The sequence below is a fragment of the Strix aluco genome, chromosome 1 (genome assembly GCF_031877795.1).
Source record: "Strix aluco isolate bStrAlu1 chromosome 1, bStrAlu1.hap1, whole genome shotgun sequence".
Taxonomy (NCBI): Eukaryota; Metazoa; Chordata; class Aves; order Strigiformes; family Strigidae; genus Strix; species Strix aluco.
Genome location: NC_133931.1, coordinates 171,624,380 through 171,651,114, shown reverse-complemented (window position 1 = coordinate 171,651,114; position 26,735 = coordinate 171,624,380). Strand labels below are relative to the sequence as shown.

The following is a 26,735-nucleotide window of genomic DNA, read 5'->3' as shown; positions in this document are numbered from 1 at the left end:
GGGAGGATTTCTGCACCTAAGGGATGTTCAGGAAGAAAATGTTGCCACTACATTCTTGATATCTGATTTTCACTGAAACACCAGCTATACTTCAAAGAGTAACAGGGATTTTTCAGACATCATCGTGTTATGTAAGGCTTATGGAGGAATAGTTGTCAGACAAAGTGACCAAGCCCACCTATATTTGCAGTACCCCTTGACTGGCCATCACCTACAACACTTACCCTGAACGCTGACCTTTGACTTGGCAACATCAGTGCCAATATCACAAGTGTATAAACCTGCATCTGTCTTTTCGAGGTCACGGATAAGGAGGCACAGGGTCTTTCCAGACTGTATCTGTTCATACTTGTTACCAGAAGTGAGCTTCACGCCATCCTTTTTCCAAACAGGTTTGACCTTCTCTTTGGAGACTTCACATTCCAGTTTAATCACACCTCGCTCCTCACCAAAAACATCATCCAAGGACTTCATGAAGACAGCAGGCTTCTCTGAAGGTTAATGGGCAAAACAGAGAACAACCAGGATATTTAAGCCAAGACATTTTCAGTTGCTACCAAATATTTAAAGAGTGCTTAAGTAAATCCTTGGCAATGCTGATGATACCAGTTCAGAACCAAAAGCAGTCTCACGCCTCATGATTGGGATGAGTTTTAGGCAAATCAGAATTTATTAATGGGAGGATGCAGGGAAGGAGAGAGGCGAGCTGCATTGCCATGGATGGGGAGTGATAGCGCATTAATTGTGGTCTTTCTTATGACTGCGCACCTATGAGATTGCACAGGACTAATTTTTCTCTGTGTTGGGGCATCTGTCAGGCACAGGAGATCCCATCACAGGGAATGGGGCTGGGAGCAGGCATGTAGGGCCCTAGTGAAGGCCATAGGGACAACTTCACACTTCCATGGAATAGCTGCTCAACAAGATAGACTAGATTTAAGGAAGTCCTTGTCTGCATCATGGAGGAGCAGAAAATGTTCTTTGGGAACGTCCTTTCTCATTGCAGCAGTCTAAAGGTGGAAAGGGGTCAGGTGATTAGAAGAAAAATGTGTGAAGAGAAGTAATGGGGATGTAGGTCTTCTAAAGCCAGAGAGCTGGCCCTGCCTTTTCACGAAGCAGGATTCATGCAGTAGGAGCAGCAATACAAGGATATGCTGCACACTCTCCTCACTCTCCTGAACATTTTTGCTCTTGCCTCTTTGTTTTATTGATTCCCTTTATCTAATTTAAAATATATTTGACACTGAAGATATTTATACAGGGGAAAATTTTGACCAGCTATAAAAGAAAGAAGGAAAAGAAAATCCTTCAGATTCTCTGAGTGAATAGAGTAAAAGAGTCAAATTATTCAGATATGCTGGGAAGAAAAAATTAGTTATGATCAGGAGGCAAAATGCAAAGGAAATCAGAGACGATTCTCTAAGAGAATATGGAAGATGTCAGACTCTGATTTACAGAGAGCATGGCTCAGAACATTTCCCACTCATGTTTCCAGATACATAAAGGAGTTAATTTAGGATAACAAATCACTGTGATTTACCTGAGCATACATGTATGGGTGTGTTGCTAAAGAAAATGTGATTTTGAAATTTTGGTGAGAGTTTTACCTCATGTTTCGAACATACTTAAAATATTTCATGCAACTTACTGTGGCTTAGCTGATGCACAAGAACATGTCAAACCACAGCAACTCAGATGTGTGACCATTCTTTAAGGCATATTAGGCACAGCAGCAAACCACCTTCTGTTTGATGAATCAGTCCAACTCCAGAACTGATGTACTCAGAGGTGTGCCCTACCCTTGGAGGTACACTGAAGCTCAGTTTCTTGTAGACAAAAATCTTTATAAAGAGCAGTTTATAGACTATATGCTGTTGAAGAGACATACAAGTAAAGGAAATTGCTCTTGAGACTATCCTGATGAGAACTAAAAGGATGTTAAATAGCTATGGAAAGTCTTCCTTAGAAAAACAGTAGAAACTTCCACTGGAAGAAAGCCCTTGCACACTTATTACTCGGCCCCAGAGAGGTGAAGCTCACGAGCAGGATTGCTGTATGGGCATGGTAAATAAGAGCTCCTTTCCAACTCTTATTTATTATAATCAGGAGGTGTGTGATCACAACCCACCTATCACCTTCAGACGCACGCTCTCTGACACCTTGTCTGACTTCATTGTCACTGTGCCAGCATCCTCAGGCTTCACCTGCTTCATCGTCAGCGTGTAACAATTGTGGACATTCCTGATGTCATTGAAGTTGTTGGTGTAAAGGAGGGTGCCATTGAGGAACCATTCCACATCCTCATCATCATGAGACAGCTCACAGGAGAAGACAGCAGAACTCTCTTCCTCAATTTCCACATCTTGCAGGTGTTTGAGTACTTCTACATTGCGAGCTGTAGGAAAGCAAGGTGCACCATCACCAGTTATCATAAATCAATATTGTTACCACAAATAGATTTCATAGTGTTTAGAGTTTATGAGACGGCTTATTCTGGTTTCCTGTACATTACATTTCATTTACTTGGTTCTGCATTTAGTCCAACAAAAAAACCCCACCCATTAAAAAGACTACATTGTCTGGAGCCTTCAATTCTCTCTTTACACATAAAACTGTTTTTAAATTAAAAAGAAGTAATTCTTTCTAAAATGATAATGACATTACAGTGATGCCTAAGTATTCCACAGAGCTCCGATCCCTGTGTGCTTGTCACTGCACACACACATACAGTTTATAACTAAATTGTCTCTGACTCACTGCCAGGGAAACACAGAGCATGAGGTGAAGATGATGGGTTTGGCCACAAACAGCAGGTACAAAGAGAATAAGCAACTTGCTCGGGTTTAGGAAGCAACAGGAATTGAACTATTTTCTTTCCCAGTCCTTGGCCAGAGGTTTCACTTTGCAGCTTGTCCACTCATGAAACGTGGTTTCTCAAGGACTGCTAACTCAGAGGAGGGTTTGGGAATATTAAATCATGCTGTTATTTGACACAGCGCTGAGGGATATGGTGTAGTTGGGAACTGTCTATGTTAGGTTAATGGTTGGATTGGATGATCTTCAAGGTCTTTTCCAACCTAGATGATTCTGTGATTCTGTGATTTGGATGAACCTCTGCAAGGCCAAAATGTTACCAAGAGAGATTCCCTGGACTTCTGGAAATGGTTCAGTGGATCACCTCCAAGTCTTGCTGAAAGTTTCACAGCAATCATTTCTTACAGTTTCACCAGCAGTGAAATAAATAGTGCCATACCAGGATGAGGTAGAATATCACGAATAACAAATGTATAGCAGATATAGAAGCTGACACAGAGGTCAGGAAAGGAAGACCACAATGAAGATCATCAGAGGCCTGTAGCGGTTTAACATAAAGGACATTTTTAGCAAGAAGTACCAAAGTTCTAGTTCCTTGGATGAAATAGAAAATAATGTGCCTCGAGAAATATGTATGAATTTCTGCCTTACTCAGATGGTGCCCTTCTCATGCGCTACCTGGTTCATGGTAAGTGCTGGGTTTCAGTATCATGGAATATCAGCACAGTGCATAATACAGTAAGTTCACTTACAATATTGCATTTATATAAAAGTAGCAGAAGAGAACTGTGGGAATCTACCTCTCTTCAAGAAAAGAAACCCAGAGTGCAACACTGAACCATAAGGATATCAGAGAATCACAGAATGGTTTGGGTTGGAAGGGACCTTTAAAGGCCATCTAGTCCCACCCCCCTGCAATAAGCAGGGATATCTTCCACTAGATCAGGTTGCTCAGAGCCCCATGCAGCCTGACCTTGAATGTTTCCAGGGATGTGGCATCTACCACCTCTCTGGGCAACCTGTTCCAGTGTTTCACCACCCTCATTGTAAAATATTCAAGAGGCAAGCCTCCCTGCTGCAAACTGTTTGTACCTTCCACGGTCAGCGTGGCTTCGGTCTCTGCATTTCCAGCCCTGCACTTGTACACACCAGCATCTTCGGGCTTCACCTTCAAAATTTTGAGCTCTGCTGAATGCTGCTCCCGCTTGATTTTGTACTTCTCGGAGGGCTCAATGAGTGTGTGGCCCTTGAACCACTTCACAACCTTCGGAGAAGGCCTGAAGTCGCAGGACAGGATGACTGAATGGCGCTCCAGAGCTGTCTTGTCCTCCATCTTCCTGGTGATCTGTATGTGGTAATCTGCAAAGCAGGGTTGAGAAAGAAGAAAAGATCAGTCTGAAGAAGAAGAAAGTTTCCAATATGTATTTCATGCCAGTTAATTCCACATATGTCGTTCACAACTGTTTTGTGAATTGCTCAGATGTTACAGGTTTCTGTTACAGAGCTGATTTGCTTTAAAGCTAAAACAACAGGATGATCTATAGGGAATGGTGGTTTCTATAAGAAAATAAGTATATTAACTACCAAATGCATGGTTCAGTTCTGGTTCAGTGCTTACTGAATTGCTCTCTAGTTGAAGTTTTAATTCAAGTATGAGCAAATTAAAGACAAAACAAGGACTTCAGGATGTGATTGGCAATATTTACTGTGGTGACAGTGGAAGATAAAAAGCCTTGAAGCTTTGTCCCTGATCAAGTCAATGACAAAGTGGATTAAGTAAATGAGCTATCAAACTTGTCTAGTTCAAAAATGGGACAAAATAAACTCTTCTGGCAAATTTCATCTGTTCTGTCCTCTTGGTAAAGTCAAGAAGACAAAAGATATACTAAAAACCAGTCTTAGCTCAATAGATTTAAATACCAAGTTTGAATAACAAGTACACCAAAGTCATTTAACCAGATCCCTTCCTAAGCCACTGGTGTCTTATTTAGTGCGTCCAATATTGCACACAACAACTTGTAATTGGAAACTAAGCAGATCTTCCAAGCACACATACATTTCCAAGAACCCAGCCACGGAGCCTGCACATTAGACAGTATGTATGAAAAATTACTTTCCAGAGACTGTGAGAAGATCTCTTGTCACTTAATTCAAGGCAGGACTTATCACATTACCTCTGACAAGCAGGTTGGCTGTGGATTTTGATTTGCCAATGGAGAACTGAATGGTGCCTGTCATATCAGCAGTCGTTTTGAGTATTTTCAGCCTGTGGATAGTGCCTTCTTGATGCATGATAATGTTTCTGCCAGCCTGTAGGACTTCTCCGCGTAGAGACCATTTGGGGGGTTTCACAGATGGAATGGATATCTCACACTCAAACTTGGCTTCTTCAGGCTCAGTCACATCCTCATCACACAACTCCTTTACAATATTAATGGATTGCTCTGGATGGAAGAAGCAAGCAGGGATTTAGGAGTCATGAAAGAACTATTCCATTATCAGCTTGCACACTCATGCTATCACTTCTGCAATTAAATACTGCAGTTATTAGCTAAAAAGGCCTTAAATCATCCTTTTCTATATAAAAACAAACATATTTCTGGTCACAGGTCAGACAGTGAGACTGTGACACTGCCTCAAGAGAATCCAGATCATCTGATTCCCAGTTCTATTTCTAAAGCCACCTTCCTATCCTGATATGAAACACTTGGCACTATAAAATGGAAAAGTAGATTCACTGAAATGCAGAGGCTGATAATGGGAAAGACTTTGACTAGTTACTGCAACTTTTCTCTGAACAACAAATGTTCTCTAACACATCTGATGATAAACTCTGGAACAGGAATTTCATCACTTTTCATAGTAGAATATACCGTATATTCATTTTCCAGGATGTTCCTGCCCTTATAATGCTAAAAAGATTCATTATCAATGAACTTCAGAATAAATCAACATTGAATTAAAATATTTTTTAAGTGGTACTCTGTTTTCACAGTAAATGACAAGGGATTTTTGAATCAGCCAATCCTTCTAGTGAATCCTAGAGGGGAAAAAATGATTTATTACCTTCAACAAAGAAATTAGCAGTGCTTTTGTCATCAAAGGCGTCACAAGTGTATGTGTCCTCATCTTCATAATCTGCATCGTTGATGATGAGTTTCCGATAGACACCATCGCTCACAATTTCGTATTTGTCACTAGGGTGAATTTCAACGTCCTTTTTATACCATCTAACTTCGGCATTGGCACGAGACACCTGGCACTCCAGGAATCCCCGATGTTTTTCAAGAGCAATCTTATCTCGCAAAGGCTTCACAATTTTCACAGGCAGCTCTAAAAGGAGTAAAAAAGATTGAATAATGAGTACAGTCGCCATGAAAGGTGCAAACTAAAAACTCTTAAGCAATATTTCTTTTACGTTCAGTTATTTGAATGATGACAGGAATCCCCACTATCTTAAGCACTCAACTAACACACAGCAGGGGAAGAGCTAATCAAAGGAAAACTTTTTATCCATATTTTACCACTTGAGTGGCTGAACTGTAGAGATAATAGATAATTTACTCAACACTACACAGCAGTGCTATGGCAAAGCCAGGGACTGATCTCAAATATCCTGAGCTCCTCATCAGTGTGTTAATTCAAATGTCTTCCTTCTCTCTGTCTCTATCACACTGCTTAAGTTAAACACACACACAAAAAGTGCTGTATTCTTTTTAAACTTACACCAGAAAGAGAAAATTAAGGAAAAAGTCAAGCTACGGTTTTTTGTCCTTCAAAGTTCAAACATGACTTTTAATGTCTTAGGGTACAAAATCAACCTCCTGAGAAAAGAAACTGTATTATTTAACAAAAGTAAATTCCCAGTGAGGCTGATATTTCACATGCAGTAAGGAAGGCAGGAGCTTTTCTTTTTCCTGAAAGCTCTAGGAGTTGTTTAACATTCTTCACGTTAAAAGTGAGGGACGTTGGTTGGTTTGTAACATGAGCATGTAACATTAAGCAGTATTGGCATGGAAAGCATAATTACCTTTTACAGTAAGGTGGGCGTGAGATTCTGCCTTTTCTGCAACAAATTTGATCTCTGCTGCATCTTCAACTTGGACGCGTGTGTAAGTCAGTGAATAGGTCTTTCCTGAGAACAGACACACAGCCAGACATAGCTTCCCCTGAAAATATAGCTTCACTCTCCAAGGCACACTGCCAGGTCAAGCATCACTCATCTGGTTTCAGTGCATCACCACCTGCTCTCGTGGCAGCAAGGCTGACCATTCCCTTATGTCTATGTCTCTGTATCAAAGGATAACCTAACCTCAGCTCCTCCAAGGACTGAGTGAATGTGGTCCCCACCATCTGGAACATATGCCAACAGAAGGATCCCACCCACTGTCAGGTGATATAAACTCCTACCCACTGCTGCCATGGGATGGTAGAATGACACCAAGTTTGCCTTATTAAAGTTCTCACCATGCCACTGTTAAAGCCTAGCTGCAACCCCAAAACAAATGGGGTACTCCCTGCTGAACCTTCTTAACTTGAGTTTGGAGGTCAGTCTAGTCTACAGCCTACTCTCCCATACCAGCACCTACTTCAAGCCACCCCCATTCAAGAATGAAATCCCCCTTTTACATCCTACCATCTCGACGCATTCGAATATTGTCGGTAGCCTTCAGTTTGTTGTCATTTTTGTACCACTGGGTTTGGACCTCATCATGTGAAATCTCACAGACGAAAGAGGCACTCTCATATTCATTCACTTCCACATCTTCTAGTGGTTTAATAATCTTGATATCTCGGGCTGTGAAATCAGAGAGACAAATATTTATTTGGGGTTTCTCCATAGCCAAGTGTGGTGTGTTTATCTTCTGCATACTTGTATAGAACAAAATAGGATTGTGTTTTAGTCTAGACCAGCTGCCCTTCCTGGGTAGTTTTTCTCTTCACCACAGTAAGTGCGTTCTATATTTGAACCTACAGATAGACTTACTGTCTACAGTGGAGATCACTGCAAGAGGATTTTATGGGTGCTGGAACTTTATACAGTTTTTGAAACAAATTAAACTTGTTCATGAAAAAAATCTGTCAAGGAAAACTAAACATCAGCCTACAATCTCTTGTGTCATTATAATCCTGTCTCATTCACATGCTTCTCTGCATACTCTCCTCTTACTCCCCTTCTTGTGTGTCTGGACTGTATCAGCCACAGGGACCTCAGCCATATGTTTTATCTAGGAGATACCTTTGCTTCAGAATCCCCTGAACTCAACATAATCCTGCCAGAGGTATTCCATATTCCTGTGCTACTGCAACCCTTTCCTTTTGAAAGGAAATCCACCTTGGATCAGCCTCAGGACCAGGGCTCAGATGCAAACCAGCCAGCATTCAAACAGCAACCCATCCCAATCACAAAGTCAGGGAGAAAAGGGGAGTTCAACAGAGCAACAGAACAGGACAGATGTTCATGAAAATATTGCTGAACCCTTGTGACCACACGAGGACAGCATCTAGTAAGAAATAAGAAAGAACAGATATGTCTTTTCAGATGCCCCTCTGGAAAATGACATCTGCCAGGGCACAGCAGACTTGTCTGTTCAGTAACTGGCCTTCAGCACTAGCTTATCTCTGGGGCTTCAGAGCCTGGTGAAAAAACACATCTGGCATTTGACTGGTTGCACAGTGCAGCAAACGGAGGGAAAAACTGTCTTGAGCATAAAGGAGAGGTGCAGTCAGAAATCATGACCCTTTCCTTAGCATTTACAACTTAAAAAGTAGAGCACTTCTTGAGATCATGCTCAAAGCTTGTCCAGTCCCTATTCAGGCAAAGTCCCCCTGTGACAATGGCAGAAACTAAACCAAACTATGTCAGAACCAGGCATTGAATCCCTGCTTTGTGCCAGGCTGTATGGTGTTTGCTAACTTGAGAATCTAGAAACGTCATTTAAATTCCAGAGACCAGAAATCACTTATGATAAATGGAAAACTAAGTTAGGACCTCTTCAAAAAATACTCCTTTAAGGATAGAGGACAGCTCTGCCAGCACCTTCTCACTAGGAAGAGAAAGTTATCCAAAATGAGTAATTACAAAATACACAAACTGTCCACAAAGCATTTCTTGCTGTGTAATCAAAAATAACTGCAGTAGATGTACTTTCCTGCTCCAGTCAAACATACCATGAACCTTTAGGGTAGCTGATGTCTTGTCTTCAGCTGCTTCACACGTATAAGTTCCCTCATCTTCATATTCACACTTGTGAATAATGAGGCTTCTCTTATTTCCCTGGGAAATAATCCCCACTTTTTTACTTTGCCGGAGCTCCTTCCCATCCTAGAAGAGAAAAGGCCAAACTAGGTCACCATCAACTCTTCTATGTCTGCAGTGAGCAAAACAAACATTCAGATCTGTGCTTAATTCACCTGTCTCATTGGACTTGATGGAACGGTGCTTACTGGGACATGTGCTGAAATTTAAGCTCAGTGCAAAGTTTTCAAGAAGTAGGAATAGCTGAAGAACGTACATAACTTTTGGTTGACCTTAGCTATTTGAAGGCTTAAGGCACTGTACAGACTTGGCAATAAGCACTGAAGAAATGCTGTTATTTCCATTTAAGGGGAGTATCAGCTGAGCCCCAAGGAAGGTACATGAAATGCCTGAGCTGGTCCCCAGAATGACTGTCAGGTGCAAAGGGAATTGAGGCTTCACCTTAAATCACAGTTCCCAGTGAGGCTATAGATCCTGGGTGAGAACTGCGAGGTGTGAAGTAAAGCACAAGACCGCATTGCTATCAACAGCAGTACTCACATTCTGTGCAAGAATAGAAAAACTTAACTTTCAACCCAATAAACACACCCAGTAAACAAATAAAAGAGAGTGATGAACTGGGCAAGTAAATGAACATAAGGACAGGAGAGCAATGCTAAGAGCTGTGTAGCAAAGGCTCAGATTCACATCACCTCAAGTGAAATTAAAGGCTCTAGTTCCCTTCCAGAGAAGTCAGAAACTGAAATACCACTGTCCATTAAGTGCTGTACCTTGAACCACTTAACATCTACGTTGGGCCTGGATAGCTCACACTCGAATGTGACCTTGTCCTTCTGAGTTACACCAATGTCTACCAAAGGTTTGCTGATTCTCACGGGCAATTCTGAAAAAAAGAAAAAAAAAAAGAGAGAAAGTCTACTTAGTGGGGAATTAGGTGTCCAGGATCATCTGGAACAAGTAATAATGAATAGACAAAGCCTAGCTTCCGTGCTTAATAAAACTTGTGACGACAAAATCGTATTGTTTTGAGCAGATTATCATGAGTGGTTCTGTGGAGAATGATGTTACAATAATCCTGTTGGCATTAGAAGGATACGTTACTGATGATGGTCTAGGGCTTAACATCCTTTGCAGTTACAAGGAAAGTTTGTTCCTCTCGCAAAAGCTTGTTCTCTAGTCAGGAGAAGAAAACCATGTCCCACGCCTGAGGCTTCCGGGTCCGTGTACCTGTCACAGTCAGCCTCCCTGATGAATGAATGCCATCTGCTTTGAAGGAGATGAGTCCTGTATCTTCAAGAGTCACCGAAGAAAGAGTCAGTGAATGTTTCTTCCCCAGGACACCAATACTGATGTTTGGTGAAGGTTTCAGCCGAACGCCATCCTTCTGCCAGATCCCTTCCACGTCCTCATGCGACACCTCCACCTCAAAGGTGACGGTCCCTTTCTCAGAGACTTGGAGAGACTGAAGACCTTTCACCAGCTTGATCTGCCTCACTGGAAAAACAAGGACAAGTTGGAGGTCTCACACTGACAGCTGTGAAACAGCCTGAGGACTTCCAAAATAGATTATTTCCCGATTCCTCATGCAGGTACCTGTCAATTAATTGGTATCTGCCAATTAAACAACCACTTTTGCAGGAAATAAAACCTGTTCATGACCATACTGCTAGCATGACTGCTACTCTTAAAATGGATGCTTTTAGCTGAGGAAAACAAATCAGCCAAACATTGCAGAAAAAGGGCAAACTGGCCCTTTTTCTAGCAAGATCCACCACACTCACTGTCTATGCCAGAAACAAGCTTTGAAGTTACACACACACACACACACACACGCAGAGTAGAGGCGTTCCTGTACTGGGTGAGGTGGTCACCAATAACCATCAAGAAGAAGATAACACTGTTGTTATTTACACTGGGACCAGGCTCCCTGTGCTGTACAGCAAGAGATGTTGCTGAAAATATTTATTCTTCAGGCATGATTCAAAAGAAGATGATCAATAGAGATTAACAGAGAATAAAGGAATAAACAATATTGTTCAGCTTTTCAACCAGGATAAAACAAGGGAGGGAGGGAAGTAGCAGGGAGAGGAGAAAGCTTTTAGTAAAAAGTGCTGACACCTTACAGCTTGGGGGACAAAGCATCCGTGTTGTGAGTGGATATTACCTATTCCCACTACAAAACATCAGCCAGTAAAATGGATTTAGTGTTTAAACGTGTGTCACCTTTAGGAGAAATTAAGTTGCCAATTAAAAAACTACAACAACAAAATCTCTACAGAGCCATGAATTACGTACAAAAACCTTCAATACCCTATGTGTCCCCTGGGAATATTTCAACCTCCCTAGTGCATGTTTAGCCGAGATAATCCACATTCAGACAGGATCCGAGCGCAAACCTGACCAGGAGTGGTGTCAGGGCTCTGTTCGGTGGTCATGGTCTGGACCCAGCTCCTGGGCTGAGGACACCATGGCCTCTCTGAAGTTCAAACATCTCCTGATGGCATCTGCCCCTATGTCACATGGGGGACAACAGGGAACAAACTATTTCTCCAGAGATCCCACAGAGGTGATATAAGTAGACTATGACTTTATTAAGCAACTGTGTAGAAGCACATACTGCTCTCCCCAGGACTCCAGATAATGCCAGCTCCTTACGCCTCTCCTGTCCCCTCTGTTGCTCTTACACCTCACAGAAGGTTTACAGAGGAACAGACACATCCTTTGCAGGATCCTGTCTAATTCTTCTCTCAAGAAAACCACACTGATTCCTCTCTCATGATCTTCTCCAAGGTCACAACCACCTAAACACAAATTTGCCCCAAGGACATGTCTTGAACCAGACAAGTAAGGGAAGTACAGACACTTTCAGGAGCTCGTTCTTTGCTTCACAAACTAAGACACCAGCTCTCCTGGCTTTGCTCACTAGAAGTTGCACCATTCCCTTCTTTCTGAACTGATTTTGCAGCTGATCCCTATCCCCCCAGGGTACCTTTCTCTAAATTGAACACAGTGTACCTGCTACTGTCTGACCTTTTCCCTAAATTAATAGATACTCCAGCCCCTCAAACAGTGAATGGACTGAGGATCAAACTGAAATTATGCTGGGGAGATAGTGAAAGGGATTTGCAAAAAAATTAACTAAATAGCATAGCCTTTTCTAACTCAATAAGTGGCCTCCTGGATATATCTTCACCCGGTGTTGTACATAGGACTGAAAAAAAAGATCACTTCTTCAAAAGTCTTGTCATAAAACAGCAACAGTTTGGGAATGGTAGAACTTTTACAGGATTTATTTTAATAGATGATATTTTGTGTCCAGAGATGTAAAATTTCATTACTCATGTTTCCAGTATAATTTCTGCTATAATTAATGGACCTAATTATGCTTTTCCCTGCTAAAACCTTTGAGGTGTATCAGAGGAAGAACACCTTTACCCATGACTTGCTTATTTAAGTCTTCCACAAACATCTCTTCCTGGTCACAGCTGAAAATAAATATTCAGCCAGATATGTTATTAGCTTCAGCAGTTCAGTTATTTTGAGGATGTAATGACATCTTAAGATCAGAACAGATGCTTAACTTCTCACAAAGCAGCTTTTATACTGGAGTAAATCAACAGATTTTTCCCATAACTGTTCCTTATTTACCTTGCTCTGCAAGCAATCTCAAACCAAACAGTATCAGCGCAGATTCATGTTTTTTTAAGAAAGGTCCTCTAAAATCAGGCTTCTTAACCTAAATCTGAGCACCAGTAGGAGTAGCTTAATTCACCAGACTGTGAGCATTTAAAGAACTCCTGCTGACCTCACCGTACGCACTAATATATTCTACTGAGAAGAGGCCATTTGCTTAAATGACAAAAAATGGAGCATAATTTTAGACTTCCACTTTTAGAGTCTTGCTTTTGCTGTAAAGCAGTGTGAGAATTCAGTGGTGTCTCAGCTGGAGGACTGGAATGAAAAATACATATAGTCTAGAGAGATGCTTGTCCATGGTGCCTTTCCTACTGCATCTCATAACTAAGGCTTGGATCATCACAGGCGAAAAGAATTCCCTGCTACAGTGAGCCGATTCCCCTTTTTGATCATGGTCCCTCTCAGATAGATCGCCTTGAGTTTCCATCACTGCATGAAACAATCTCAGTTAATCAACAGAGGAGCTACTTTTTACAGTGACACTAAGTGATGAGAATGCAACTGGGTGCCTGGGAAGCACAAAGCAAAATCCTCTCTCTCCATCAGAATAGGAAGTTTATAAACCAGAGACAGATACACATTTATGCTTTCATGACCCACCTTGGACAAAACACTGTTGACAGCTATCAGGGCTACCCAGTTACTTCCTATGTAAACACTCTTCCATCATTTCTGTTTTTACCACTCGGCTATAGCAACAGTCGGTGCCTAAAAACAGGTGTAACTGAATCTACAACCAACTGCTGAAACACCTCGTTGGGTCAAAAGTGAGTATCACCCAGAGTCTGAAAAAAATCCCTTGGGGTGCAATGTGTGAAAGAGGGTGGAGCAGCAAACTGCCCCGTACTGCACTGCATCCTCCCAGCACATTGTGACTGTGGAAATGCTAGATTTCTTTATCTTCTGTGGACCCAGTTCATGTGGTTTAAATGAGATAGCAAACCTGAATCTAGCTCTAAATCAGCATCATAGTCACCCACGGTTCCTTGAATACTCAGACACTCCAGAAGGTAATTCAGTGCTTCTAAGACTAAACACTCTCTGGAGTAATTTTCTTCTCTCTGTTAGCTATAGAAGGAGCTGAAAGTAATGTGCTAGATTGAGGCTTCATGAATCTACCAGCTACTAGTCACTGCTAATGTCTGTTTTTTTCTAGAGCTATTTTGTTTGAAAAAAAAGATGAGCAACCACCAATAGAAGCGATAACTGCCCCATATTGGGATGATAAAGTGGGGGATTTTTGACAGCTGTCACTCAGGAAGATTTTGAAGATGAAGCTATCTTAGCAGTGCATGGAAGTGATTTGACAAACCCTGCTCTGTATGAGGCAGTCCATCATCGATTTTTGATATCTTAATTCCATCAGAAGACCACAAGATTATAAGGCTGGAAAGACCTAGAAAAATCATCTAGCTATTCTCTCCTGCTCTAGGACACGCTCAGCTCTTTACGTCATCCCAGACAGATATTTCACTAACCTTTTCTTAAATCCATGATGGAGGCTCCAAGACCTCTCCAGACAACTTATTCAGTCATCCAACCATTAAAAAGCTTTTCTATTGTATAAACTGGATCTTTCTCGTTGCGACTGAAGTCCATTATTTCCTGTCATTATTGCCACATGGAGAACAGATCGTTCCCTTCCACTTTATAACAGCCTTTTATGTACTTGAAGTCTGTTACCATGTTTTTTCCTTACCTATTTTTTATGACCTACACAGCACTAATTGGTGTCAGGGGCTTTACAGACCAAATTAGGTAGTCCTTAAGTGCTTAAATCCTGTCTTCATCTATCCTGTAAAAATCATGACAAAAGGATGTAGGAAAAAAGGACAGAAGTAGAGGGCTACAGCTGAGACACCATTAGCTTACCTGAAATGGAAGCACCATAGATAGAAGATTTTTCCTTGTAGTTTTTAAGCAAAAATATAAATATAAAGAGACATTCTGAAAAAGGTGGTTTGCAGAGAAGAATTAGGACAATAGATAGCTGAAGAGGGAATGGTTTGCTAAAGGCCAAACAAAGGAAAAAACAGAGCGTACCACAGAGTAAGAAATTTCAGAGGGAAAAGAAGAATAAGCTAAGAAGATTAATGGTTAATAGTATGACTGAAGGCTGGTGGGATGAGATAGAGGCAACAGGAACTAGCCAGCCATTCTCTGTTTATTGCCCTTGCTTTCATTTGACTGGTGGCTAGGTCCATGGTTGTGTCCCCGTGTCCCCATGGCAGGTGGGGAAGGGCAGTGGCCGTTATGATAATGGAAGAGACCAGAATCCACCTCCAAACCCTGTCCAGGGTATTTATAGAACTGGAGATCATTCAACTTACTTTCCACATTGATCTTGGCTTGGGTCTTGTCATCAGGACTCTCACAGCAGTAGAAGCCCCTGTCTGCAAAGGAGATGTCCTTAACCACCAAGGTGTGCTTTGTTCCCTCAGCTTTGATCTCTATTTTTTCACTGGGCTTCAATATGATGCTGTTCCTCATCCACTTAACCTCTGCAGGCTTGGTCAGCTCTACCTCCAAGGTCACCGTGTCCCTCTCTTCAACTGTTCTGGGCTCCAATTTCTTCCTGAATGAGATTGGGGCCTCTGCCAAAGGAGAAGAAATATTAGTAAGAATGTAGAGGATCCAGAAAACAGGCTTTCAGAGAAAATTAAAATGGTGGCTCATGTATCTCCAGTCCCACTGCATTCTGGACACCTCTATTTAATGATGTGAAAGAAGAATTTCCCTACTGTTAACATAATCAGTCAGCGGGAAAGCCACATAAAACAACATAGGCCATAGCATCAGTGACAGCCTGTCAAAGGGGCATTATTGCCTCTTACCTCGGACTCTGAGACTGGCCGTGCTTTCCACATTCTCAGCATTGGCAGAGATTTCAGCTGCATCTTCCAGTGTCAGATCAGTGATGGTGAGGCTGTGGTTGGTGTCCTTCTGTGAGATCACATACTTCTTGCTGCCTTCAATCTTGACGCCATTCCTGAGCCAAGTGACCACAGCATCACTGGGAGAGACGGTGCACTTGAACACAGCCTCTTTTCCCTCCTCAGAGACCACGCTGTTGAGACTTGTAATGAATTTCACTACTCTGGGAGCTGATGGATAGGAATAAAACATTTAGGAGTGTGTCTTTGAGACATGGCATAAACACCTTCAAAGAGCCAAAAGCTTTGATGATTTTATCAAAGCATAAATTTCTGTTTCTTACAGTAAGTGATCACAACAATGGGTCATCACATTTTCCATGTCTGAGTAAGTTTTGTGTATGAAGATGCCAGAAGAGAGAAGTAAACAAAGAGGGCAGAAAAACCCCATCTTAGATTTGGGATGCTTAATTCCAGCCTCAAATGCAATATGAAGGTCAATTTGCCTACGTATTAAGAGAACCGAGCTCAACAGGTCTCAAAATCATTATTCTTTTCACAAACAGAGGTTCCACTGACACTGAGAGAGGAACTGGAATTTTGTATTTTGCTGTCAACACAGGAGACAGCACAAACACATGAACAAACTCAGATTTGCAGAGTTGTAATGGCTGAGGACAAAACCCAAGGACCCTCTGCACTGTCAGCATTAGAGACATACCTTTGGGAGTGATGGTAATGCTGCTCTTGTCATCTCTAGACTCGCAGGAGTACTCTCCTTCATCCTCTGCCCGGATCCCCGTTATTGTCAGGGTTCGTTTGACCCCCTCCTCATGAATCTGGAAATGCTTGCCAGGCTTGATGTCAACTCCATTCCTGCGCCACACCACCTTCCCTTTGGCGTGGCTCACATCACAGGTCAAAGAGACACTGCCTCCAATCTCCGCATTAACAGGTTCAAGTTTTTTGGCAAACTTCACTGGGATTTCTGAGAAAATGATGAGAAAGGGAAAGATAAGAATCCTGTTCTAAAAAACTGTTTCTGGAGAATTTAAAATAAATAAAGAAAAAGAAAAAAACAACCCCAGAACATATTTGGGGATCAGGGTAGACAGAAACAAACCAGAAAGGTGGAACTTTAGGGAGATTCCTTTGACAAGGTATTTTAATATCACTATCATTCTGTAAAGCAAGAACAGTGTCTTAAAACGTGATTGGGTATGGCCTTCCTGTCTTTCTAATCTTTTACCTGATGAGACCATGTGGTGTTTTTACATCAGAGCCTGATTTGCCTAAGTGTAAAAATTTGTACGGATGCTAAGCCCCAGCCACCTTTGTCTCTTCTGTCACTGGAGACACAGCCAATGGAGTCAGAGAAATCCAGGGTGTGATTTCTCTCATCCTGAAGGAGACATTTCAAGACATCAGATGTTTCATGAGCTATCAGCAACCACTCCTATGCAATGACTCCAAGGGGAGCTGAGGGAGTGCATCTCAGCTGTGGACATCTCCAGGGTGTCTGAAGAGAAAGAAGCAGGCCTTTGCTCTGGAACATCACCCCTCTCATCTCCATCTGTGGACCAGCTGTACTTCATCCTTCTTGTCAATCTATAGCCTTAGCCTTGACTAGGGAGCAGCATCCCAGGTTCACCATCCCACGAGCAGAGGAGGATACAATTCAGGTCCCATTTCCCCGTGTTACTAACTCACAAATCTTCTCACATACTATCCCTCTACATCCTCATCAGCTTTCTCATGCTGGTGAGCAGAGTGGGGAAGAGCTAAGGCTCTGCCATGTCCCAGCTACAAGGGTTAGGAGGACATAGAAACAGTGTGATGAGCATGGGGAGCACACACCAGGAGAAGCACCCATTGTGGGCTTCCTTGTTCCCCTGAGTGGCCAGCAAAGGACAAAAACTGGGTATTTGGAAAGAGGAGAACTTTACTGGCCCATGGTGGGGCAGCTACAGCAGCTACAACAGCAATTCAAGCCTTGAGGTTGGAACAGTTTTAGAGAGAGTTTGGACTTCACCTCCATCCTACCATGAGAGAAGTATAGCTGTTGGGTTGGGACATGACCTGTGCACTGCTCTCTGCTCACCTTTCACCTGTACTTTGAATTCCTGCTTGTCACTCTTTGTCTGGCAAGAGTACACAGCAGTGTCTGTGCTCTCAGCGAGGTTCACTGTCAGGGTCCTGGATGCCCCTTCACTCTTGATCTCGTATTTCTTGCTCGCCTTGATTTCTGTTCCATCCTTGAACCACTTTACTGCAGCAGTTTCAGGCGTTACTGAAGTAGTCAGTGTGATGCTTTCATGTTCTTGGACAATAAGAGGCTCTTTCTGGACAACTTTCTTTTCAAATTTAGCCTCTGGTTCTAGGAAAGACATTAAAATAGGAAAACTAATGACTTAACGCTCAAATTCTTACCACAGCAATTTTCTATTACTCTTCTACATGACTCACAACACCAACTCATCCATAATCTGTAATAACCCAGGGAATATGGCTGAATATTTGTGGCTGGTATACTCTTTTGCTGAGTGGGAAAAAAGAAAATGATCTCCCAGGTAACCCAGAGCTTTTGCTTAGAAGAGAAGCAAAGGAAAGGAAATGCTAACATAGATTTTATGTACCACCCACAAAGAGCTGGTTTCTTAGAAGTAAAATGACCTGTATAATTATTTCCTCTTGCATTGATAGGATTTTAGATCTAATTATGAAGAAATATTAATATGCTAAACCTGGATTTATGGCCTATATTCTTTTCTGCTTGCTCTATTCCCTTTCTCTTAGCTTCTTCTCTATCCTGTACAATGCTTTGCGACTAAACTGGGCAGTTTTGGGGCACGCACAGAAGCAGACCAGCTTTTCTTAGTCACCTTTCTCCATAGCTATATTTCTGCTTCCAGCTTCCCACCATTTAAAAAAGTTGGGTGACGGGGTGTGCAAAGGAGACACTAAGCAAAAAATTATGCAGCATTTCCATAGCCAAAAAAAAGTCTTCAGCCAGATTTCCCATCTCTACACTGTTAGATTAAAAAGGCCAGATTAATGTGTGATGTGGTTCACTGATGTTGCTCCAAGGGAAATGATGCTGCACTGTGGCCACTGAGTGGGCAATACCCAGTTTTCCTCTAAGCCACACAGAGAGCTGCTTAGGTGAGTCCTCACCAGTTGGTTTCAACTTGAAGGTCAGCCTCTGGCCTGCGGTCTCACAGATGTATTCTCCAGCATCTCTCTTCTCCAGCTGCTCTATAACCAGGCGCCGGGTTTTACTCACAGTTTCTATTTTGAATTTTCTAGAGGAAATTAGCAGTTTTCCATCCTTGAACCATTTTACTTCGGTTGCATCCTGTGCTACCTCACAGCTGAGGGTGGCACTTTCTGTCAGGACAGCATTCACCTCTTTCTGGACGTTTTCCAGGTTTATAAATGCAGGTTTTGCCTCTGAGTGCAGAAAAGGAAGAAAATATTGATTGAGGGATTAAAATGAGGTCAGTCTTACAGATTTCAGTGCAGATGTTTGGAAAATATTTAGGTTGCCACTTGCCAAAACCAACTGTCTTCACCAAGAAGTATCTACCATTCTGTGTGACTGAATCGCAATGTGGAAACTAGGGAAGCAAGAGTCTAGGAATGAAAAGGATAAAGAGGGTCCTGGACATCAATCTTATGGTTGCAAGCCACCACACAAAGAACATTTAACTCAAATGTTCCCAAAGAACAGCTGCCCTGCACATCATCAAAAGATTTCAAGTTCCTTTTACTTAAGACCTACAGTGAAATGTCAAGGACACAAATATAGCAGTATGAGCTTCTGGAACAGACTCTTCATGGTATCTTCCACTGTCACAAACGTGACTGTCAAAGGGACAAAGGAAATATGATCTCAGGTAGCTCAGGATAATGTCTGGCAAGGTAGCCAAGATTGTTTGCAATGTCAACATTCCCTTTAGTATCACATACTTAAAGCAGTTTGAGCACCTTATGAATCCTGTTCCAAAAGACCAATTGCTGAGAATCTTTCATGACAAACAGACATTCAGCAGCTGGCAGAGGTAGTAATGCATCTCAGAAGGCCAAGATCTCAAACAAACAACATCATAAGTTCAGAAGAAGTGCTGAGTTTTCAACCCATCTTGATGAGTGCCGCTGCTGAAATTGCAAATGACAAAGCATATTCCAGCCTCTCAGTTTTCAGAAATGGGATTGGAAGTCTAACAAGAAATGGATTTCCGAATGGTTCTTTCCTTTCAAGAGGTTCAGCACATCAATCTTTGGGATCCCAGAAATAGGAAAGATCTGAACAATATGTTGATTAATATTTCTATTATATCTGCAATTATTATATAGATAGACTAAGAATGAGATAGGCCTTTGTGATGTGCTAGAGCCAAATATTCCCAATTCTACAAGTCCAGGTAATCAGGTACAGAAAATCAGGTGAACCCTACAGGGGGCAACAAAACCCATACTGTTGCAACTGAGTTATTGTGTAATAGTTATTACGGGTATTACTTTATTCATGGAATCATAGAATGATTTGGGTTGGAAGGGACCTTAAAGATCATCCAGTTCCAATCTCCTGCCATGGGCAGGGACACCTTCCACTAGTCCAGGTTGCCCAAAGCCCTGTCCAACCTGGCCTTGAACCCTTCCAGGGAGGGGGCAGCCACAGCTGCTCTGGGCAACCTGTGCCAGGGCATCAGCACCCTCACAGGGAAGAATTTCTGCCTTAGATCTAATCTAAATCTCTGCTCTTTCAGTTTAAAACCATCATCCCTCATCCTATCCCTACACTCCCTGACAGAGTCCCTCCCCACCTTTCCTGTAGCCCCGTTAAGTACTGGAAGGCCACTAGAAGGTCTCCCCGGCGCCTTCTCTTCTCCAGGCTGAACAACCCCAACTCTCTCAGCTTCCCTCATAGGGGAGGTGCTCCAGTCCCCCAGTCATCTTCATGGCCTCCTCTGGACCCCGCTTCACTGTAATTATAACAAGGTAAGTCTCACCTGTGACGACAAGTTTGAAGGTCAGTTTCTGGCCAGCAGCCTCGCAGGTGTACTCCCCAGCATCTTTCTTCTCCACCTGACCCACCACCAGACGACGCGATTTGCCCTGAGACTCCACCTTGAACTTCTTGCTCGAGGTGATCAGTTTCCCCTCCTTGTACCATTTCACGTCGGTCTTCTCCTGGGCCACCTCACAGCTCAGCGAGGCATTTTCTGATAGTGCAGCTTTTACCTCCTTCTGGACCTTGTCCTTGTTTGTAAACACAACTTCTGGCTCTGAAGAGAGAGAGAATTTCAGACTGTCCATGAGATATGGTGTTGTGTGATCCTCTTATCACAGCTTACATTGGAAACATCAAGCTTCTGATGTGACAATACACATTTAAAGTTATTAGAAGAACATGCAAACTGTTTTGTGGTGAGGTTTTTTGTGCTTTGTTTTGTTTTGGTTTTTTTAAGAACTTTTTCATTTGTTATTTTTTCATTATTGACAGTAAGATTAATATATTTCTGGAAGTGAGCTAGGAGATCATCTGGATCATTTATTTGTAAGAGCATTGTATGGCAGGCCCCAGTTAAGGCAAGATACATTTTCGTTGATGTTGAGTGCAAACTAATGAATTCTTACTAGGAGGAACTGTCCCTTCCTATGTCAGAGCCCCATATCATTGATTCCTTTTGTTCCCAATAGTTGCATCTGCTGCCGTTACTGTCCTATTGGCACAAGGTAACTTTCTTCAGTGCAAAGGGTGCTAGGACCAGGACTTACATGTTCAGGACTGTGTTATTACTTCCCATGCAACCTTCAGAAAAGCCCAGCCCATCTCACTTTCCTACAACCAAATGGTGAAACCCCCTTGTTCTCCAGTGGACACATTAGTCAGCCAACTTGCCAGAGCATCAGGAGGCAGGGAGTGAGTTGGAAAGCTGAATCTCTTCTACCACTCTACAGCCGCAGTAGGGTGATGCATCTAGAATGAGTCTCCATGGAACATTCTTTCCATAGCTGCGATTTACCTGATGCCTTAGAGATCTTAACATATATCAAGCCTTACTGTTATATTCAACCCCCAGGCTGAAACGAGCCCTTCCAAGAGGATCAGAGTGCAGACATCAAGCAGACACACAGCTGCTCTCTATCATGACCCTGATCAGACATGCACTGAGAATTAGCTGTATTAGAGAGTTGTTCTTGTATCAGCGTGTGGGTATGGAGAGGTACAGCCAGTATTTTCTTTTTTGGGCCCCTGTTCCTACAAGCACTGGGTAGCTCCCAAAGTTTTTCAAGCACAGACCACCCTGCTTTAAGGATTTTATAAAGTTTAACATAGAAGATATACAGAGAACTGTATTTGTAACTTATTTTCCCATTTTCCTATCACATCCAGGCCATCCCAATGAGGGTCTCCAAAAATTTGAAACATAATAGGAAAAACCCTCATGAATTAATATTCATTTTTCTAAATATTCTAGAAGTAGAAAGGCTGGGCCAAAGAAGGTTTTCTCACCTGTGATGTCAAGCTTGAAGGTCAGTTTCTGGCCAGCAGCCTCGCAGGTGTACTCCCCAGCATCTTTCTTCTCCACCTGACCCACCACCAGACGACGCGATTTGCCCTGAGACTCCACCTTGAACTTCTTGCTCGAGGTGATCAGTTTCCCCTCCTTGTACCATTTCACGTCAGTCTTCTCCTGAGCCACCTCACAGCTCAGCGAGGCGTTTTCTGATAGTGCAGCTTTCACCTCTTTCTTCACCTTGTCCTTGTTGATAAATGCATCCTCTGCTTCTGTGGGGTGGGAGAGGAAATTTAAGAGTCACACGCGTGTTCACGCTGCCCAAAATGTTCACAACCAAAGGCAAAATTCTGCTTACAAGAACTTCCCACAGCCCTGTCATTTTGGAATGGTCCCACCCACAGCTAAGATACACTCAGACAGGACATGGCCCTCCGTACAGCCTGAGGACAACACATCAGATATTTCTGTGCAAAATGAACCAATGCCTCAGGAGTTCAGGTTCTTCCCATCCCCATGGATCCACAAGAAATCTGACTTCTTGTTCCTTAATGCAATGAACATCTAAGAACCCAAACCTATCCACCACTGGGACTCCAGTGTAAGCCTTGCCCACTCTGGGTACTTCTGGAGCACGATTCCAGACCTGTTTTCCTACACACCTGGGAGCTGACCCCACCTTTAGACCTATAAATCACAACAGCATGTGCAAGCCTTAGTTCTTCTTGACTGGGAAACCAGAAAACCACACGGACTGCTGAGTGGGATTCATCTCACAGATCACAACAACTAGCTATAGGCATCTGTGTGACAGTGGGTGCACGCAAGCTGGTTGTCTGATCTCCCTCACTACTCAGGGAAGATCTAGGCTGCACAGATCCTGGAGCCTAGAGAGTGATTCATTTTGCTCTGTAGTAAAGGGAATTCATGGACCTTTCTGCAACGAGAACAAACATGTCTCCCACCTGTGATGTCAAGCTTGAAGGTCAGTTTCTGGCCAGCAGCCTCGCAGGTGTACTCCCCAGCATCTTTCTTCTCCACCTGACCCACCACCAGACGACGCGATTTGCCCTGAGACTCCACCTTGAACTTCTTGCTCGAGGTGATCAGTTTCCCCTCCTTGTACCATTTCACGTCGGTCTTCTCCTGAGCCACCTCACAGCTCAGCGAGGCATTTTCTGATAGTGCAGCTTTCACCTCCTTCTGGACCTTGTCCTTGTTTGTAAACACAACTTCTGGCTCTGAAGAGAGAGAGATACTCTCATCAGCCCACTTGCAAAAGGATCAGGAGGCAGCGAGTGAGTTGGAAAGCTGAATCCACTCTACAGCCCCAGTAGGGCGATGCATCTGGAATGAGCCCCCATGACACCTTCTTTCCCCAGTTGCCATTTATCTGACACTTTAGAGACCTTAACATATATCAAGCCTTACTGCCATATTCTCCCCCCACGCTGAAACGAGCCCTTCCAAGAGAAAGAAAAAGAGTGCAGGCATCGGGCTGACACCCAACTGCTCTCCACCAGGACCCTGTCCTGAAATGCGCTGAGAATCAGCTGCATTGGAGAGTTGTTCTGGTTGTACCAACATGTGCGGATGGAGATGTGCAATCAGTACATTCCTTTTCACAGCACTGTTCCTACAGCGTTGGGTAGCTCCCAAAGTTTTTCAAGGACGGAGCTCCCTGTCTTAAAAGTTTTATACTGTTTTACATAGAAGATCTATAATAATGGTAGAATTCTTTTTTCTAAATATTTAAGAAGTAGAAAGGCTGGGCCAAAGAAGGTTTTCTCACCTGTGATGTCAAGCTTGAAGGTCAGTTTCTGGCCAGCAGCCTCGCAGGTGTACTCCCCAGCATCTTTCTTCTCCACCTGACCCACCACCAGACGACGCGATTTGCCCTGAGACTCCACCTTGAACTTCTTGCTCGAGGTGATCAGTTTCCCCTCCTTGTACCATTTCACGTCGGTCTTCTCCTGGGCCACCTCACAGCTCAGCGAGGCGTTTTCTGATAGTGCAGCTTTCACCTCTTTCTGCACTTTCTCTTTGTTGACAAAGGCATCCTCTGCATCTGAAACAGGGAAACATTAGGGAAGATATATGTAAGATATAAATACCCTGCAACTAGAAGAGATTACATACATTTTGTGTAGGTGTTCTACATCATCATTTCTTTAAGTAACACTTCTTTGCAGTTCTTTTTATCACATAGAACAATGCACCCTCAAAACATAATCTGACCTCTCTGTCTAGCCTTCATGAACAGCTCGACCGCCTCATTTTCAAATTTCTTATAATAAAGACAACGATAAATTTCCCCCTTTGTCTCTTTATGATATTTCTACACACCATGTTCAGAACTAGCAAAATATAGCACAATTATTCGATGACACCTTCACTATCACATTATTTTCAGGAAGTTACGAACATCTCAGTAATTTAGATTAAGACTGGGTTTTGTTCAGAAAATATCTTGTAACTCCATCCCAAATAAATGACAAAGATACAGTCTTATAAAAGCAAAGATACTGGCTTATAAAATTTGAAGTATACTTTCATCAGAAATCTCTAATCTTTTAGAAAACTGGCCATAGGGAATCTTCACTTAAAACAGGCAACAAGAATGAAGTGTTTAAAGTCACTTTCTTCCACAGTACCACTTAGAACTTCCATCTCAACCAGTGGAGTTGGCATCAAAAGGATATCTTGTGTAATTAGTAGTTAGTTAGGTGTATGCATTGAAAGGATTCAATTGTCAAGTTGCTAAGTATGACTGACGGATAAGTTGTTTCTTTAATGACTGCTTTACCTGGACTTCCTTTTGCCATTAATTGGTGTGGTCTCTGTTAGCTTTTATATTAGTGTACATTTGAGATGTGGGAGGACAAATAGACCCTAAATAAATGGACTTCCACTTTCATTCCACTGATTTATCTTAAGAAATAACTCCACAAGAAATGTAAAATATTTCTGGTATGCCTAAATGATGCACATCACACAGCAACAGTATTTAGCATAGGCTGCCTTTGCCTATTTGGGTCCCGGGTATGTACTTGAGCGTTGAAGTCCATGATTTCATTGGAACAGAAGCACAGGCTCCAAAGATAAACGCTGGACTAGCAAGCGTATGGGGGTGCCATTGCCCTTCAGTTGCAGTGCAAGCGTGGAAGATAATTTATCCAGCCAGCTTCAGGCATTCAGGTTACCTGGCTAGGGTGACCTAGGAGGCTCCTGGCTCTCCCTGGCAGTCATGATGAACCCCTGCCATGACCTATGCTACTGCCTTCCTCCCCCCAGTCACTCTATGCAGCCTCCTATGTCCATCTTTTCTCCTCCTTGATGACTTTCTCCTCTGCATACTGCCTCTGTCATGTCTGTACTCTGAGTGGCAGCAGCTGCCTGAGAGGGTAAGGAGTAAGAGTAAGTTCAGGTCAAGTTCCTACATTGCTGACCACAGCACTCCTTGTAATCCTGGGAGCCACATCATAGGCCTGCCATCAGTATTGCACAATCCATGGAAAGAGAAGGGTCCTGCGGGGAGCAAGCCGAAGCAAGAACCCAGCTTAGAGACTCTAAATTTGAGCTCCTCTGTTTGTACTGGCTGTAGAGGGGTGTAAGGAGGTGTCATTGTCATTAATGTGTCACTAACAAGGCAGCATACATGGCCTATGCTGGGTGATGCAAAGCTCCTCAAAGGCAGGTGTCAGCCCACTGCAGATTGAGCAGCATTTTGGTATCTAAAAGAGCTCAAGCACACACCATGGTTTGCATTCAAAATAGGTTGTGGAAATATAAACATTTCAGCTTCCATCTACAACTTGGACTGTGAATATGCAGGGTGCACTAAACCAATGAGTTACAAACCAGACTGTGTAAATAGGTGCCGTATTTAAAGTGACAGGTTATCAGAGCAGGAATATTCCAGGTGGGTTACTCACTTGTCCTCTGCGTTCTTGCCCTTTAGTGTAAAACATTTTTATAGTGATAGGAAATGTGACCAAATCTTCCAATCAGCTTACAAAGTGATTTACACTAGCCTGTAATTTACCTCAGAAACATATTTTAAAGTTAAACAAGTATTCAGATGATCTTTCCAACCTCAGCTGCAGTTGGTTAGTGAAGTTCCACTGAAACTGCAGAAAACCATTTTCAAGACACAGAGCTTTGACCCATTTCAAATAAGGATTTCACTGCATACCATGATTCTTGAAATAATGAGATGGCAGAATCAGCTCTTTTGCCTACTCATCAGTCCCAAGGTGTGCAGCACCTGCTTCTGTTAACATTAAGCCAAAAAACCATCCCAATACTCAACACTAAGCGTCTAACCTTCAAGCTGTCCTTAAGTAGGGGAGGTTTTGTGCTACCAGTGGAGCCCCAGAGTACAGGAACCCTGAAAAGCTTTCTGAGTGCAAAGGTAACAGGATAAATTAAGAACCAGAAAGCCACTGCACTTTGAGATAATCTAGTAAGATGAGGATTTCTGCAGCAAAAGAGCCAACCACTCAGAGTACTCATAATCCCTCCTGACTTTCACACTAGATCATTTTCCAGCGAGTGCTGGATTTGCAT

The 26,735-nt window shown here is 42.7% G+C and overlaps 1 protein-coding gene across 6 annotated transcripts in view; it reads right to left on the bottom strand.

Moving 5' to 3' along the window:
• OBSCN (obscurin, cytoskeletal calmodulin and titin-interacting RhoGEF) overlaps nt 1-26,735 on the bottom strand; it is a 195,739-nt gene that overhangs the window by 127,878 nt on the left and 41,126 nt on the right. For all 6 annotated transcript variants that reach the window (XM_074845565.1, XM_074845521.1, XM_074845530.1 and 3 more), the window contains exons 12-30: nt 23,959-24,234; nt 23,132-23,407; nt 22,163-22,438; nt 20,655-20,930; nt 18,817-19,092; nt 17,744-18,019; nt 16,364-16,630; nt 15,604-15,873; nt 15,100-15,363; nt 10,301-10,567; nt 9,844-9,956; nt 8,986-9,139; nt 7,451-7,612; nt 6,845-6,949; nt 5,881-6,147; nt 4,989-5,258; nt 3,907-4,173; nt 2,129-2,395; nt 225-491 (exon numbers count right to left, since the gene is read on the bottom strand). In XM_074845565.1, the coding sequence (XP_074701666.1) occupies nt 225-491; nt 2,129-2,395; nt 3,907-4,173; nt 4,989-5,258; nt 5,881-6,147; nt 6,845-6,949; nt 7,451-7,612; nt 8,986-9,139; nt 9,844-9,956; nt 10,301-10,567; nt 15,100-15,363; nt 15,604-15,873; nt 16,364-16,630; nt 17,744-18,019; nt 18,817-19,092; nt 20,655-20,930; nt 22,163-22,438; nt 23,132-23,407; nt 23,959-24,234 (4,596 nt within the window). The remainder of the gene's footprint in view (nt 1-224; nt 492-2,128; nt 2,396-3,906; nt 4,174-4,988; nt 5,259-5,880; nt 6,148-6,844; nt 6,950-7,450; nt 7,613-8,985; nt 9,140-9,843; nt 9,957-10,300; nt 10,568-15,099; nt 15,364-15,603; nt 15,874-16,363; nt 16,631-17,743; nt 18,020-18,816; nt 19,093-20,654; nt 20,931-22,162; nt 22,439-23,131; nt 23,408-23,958; nt 24,235-26,735) is intronic.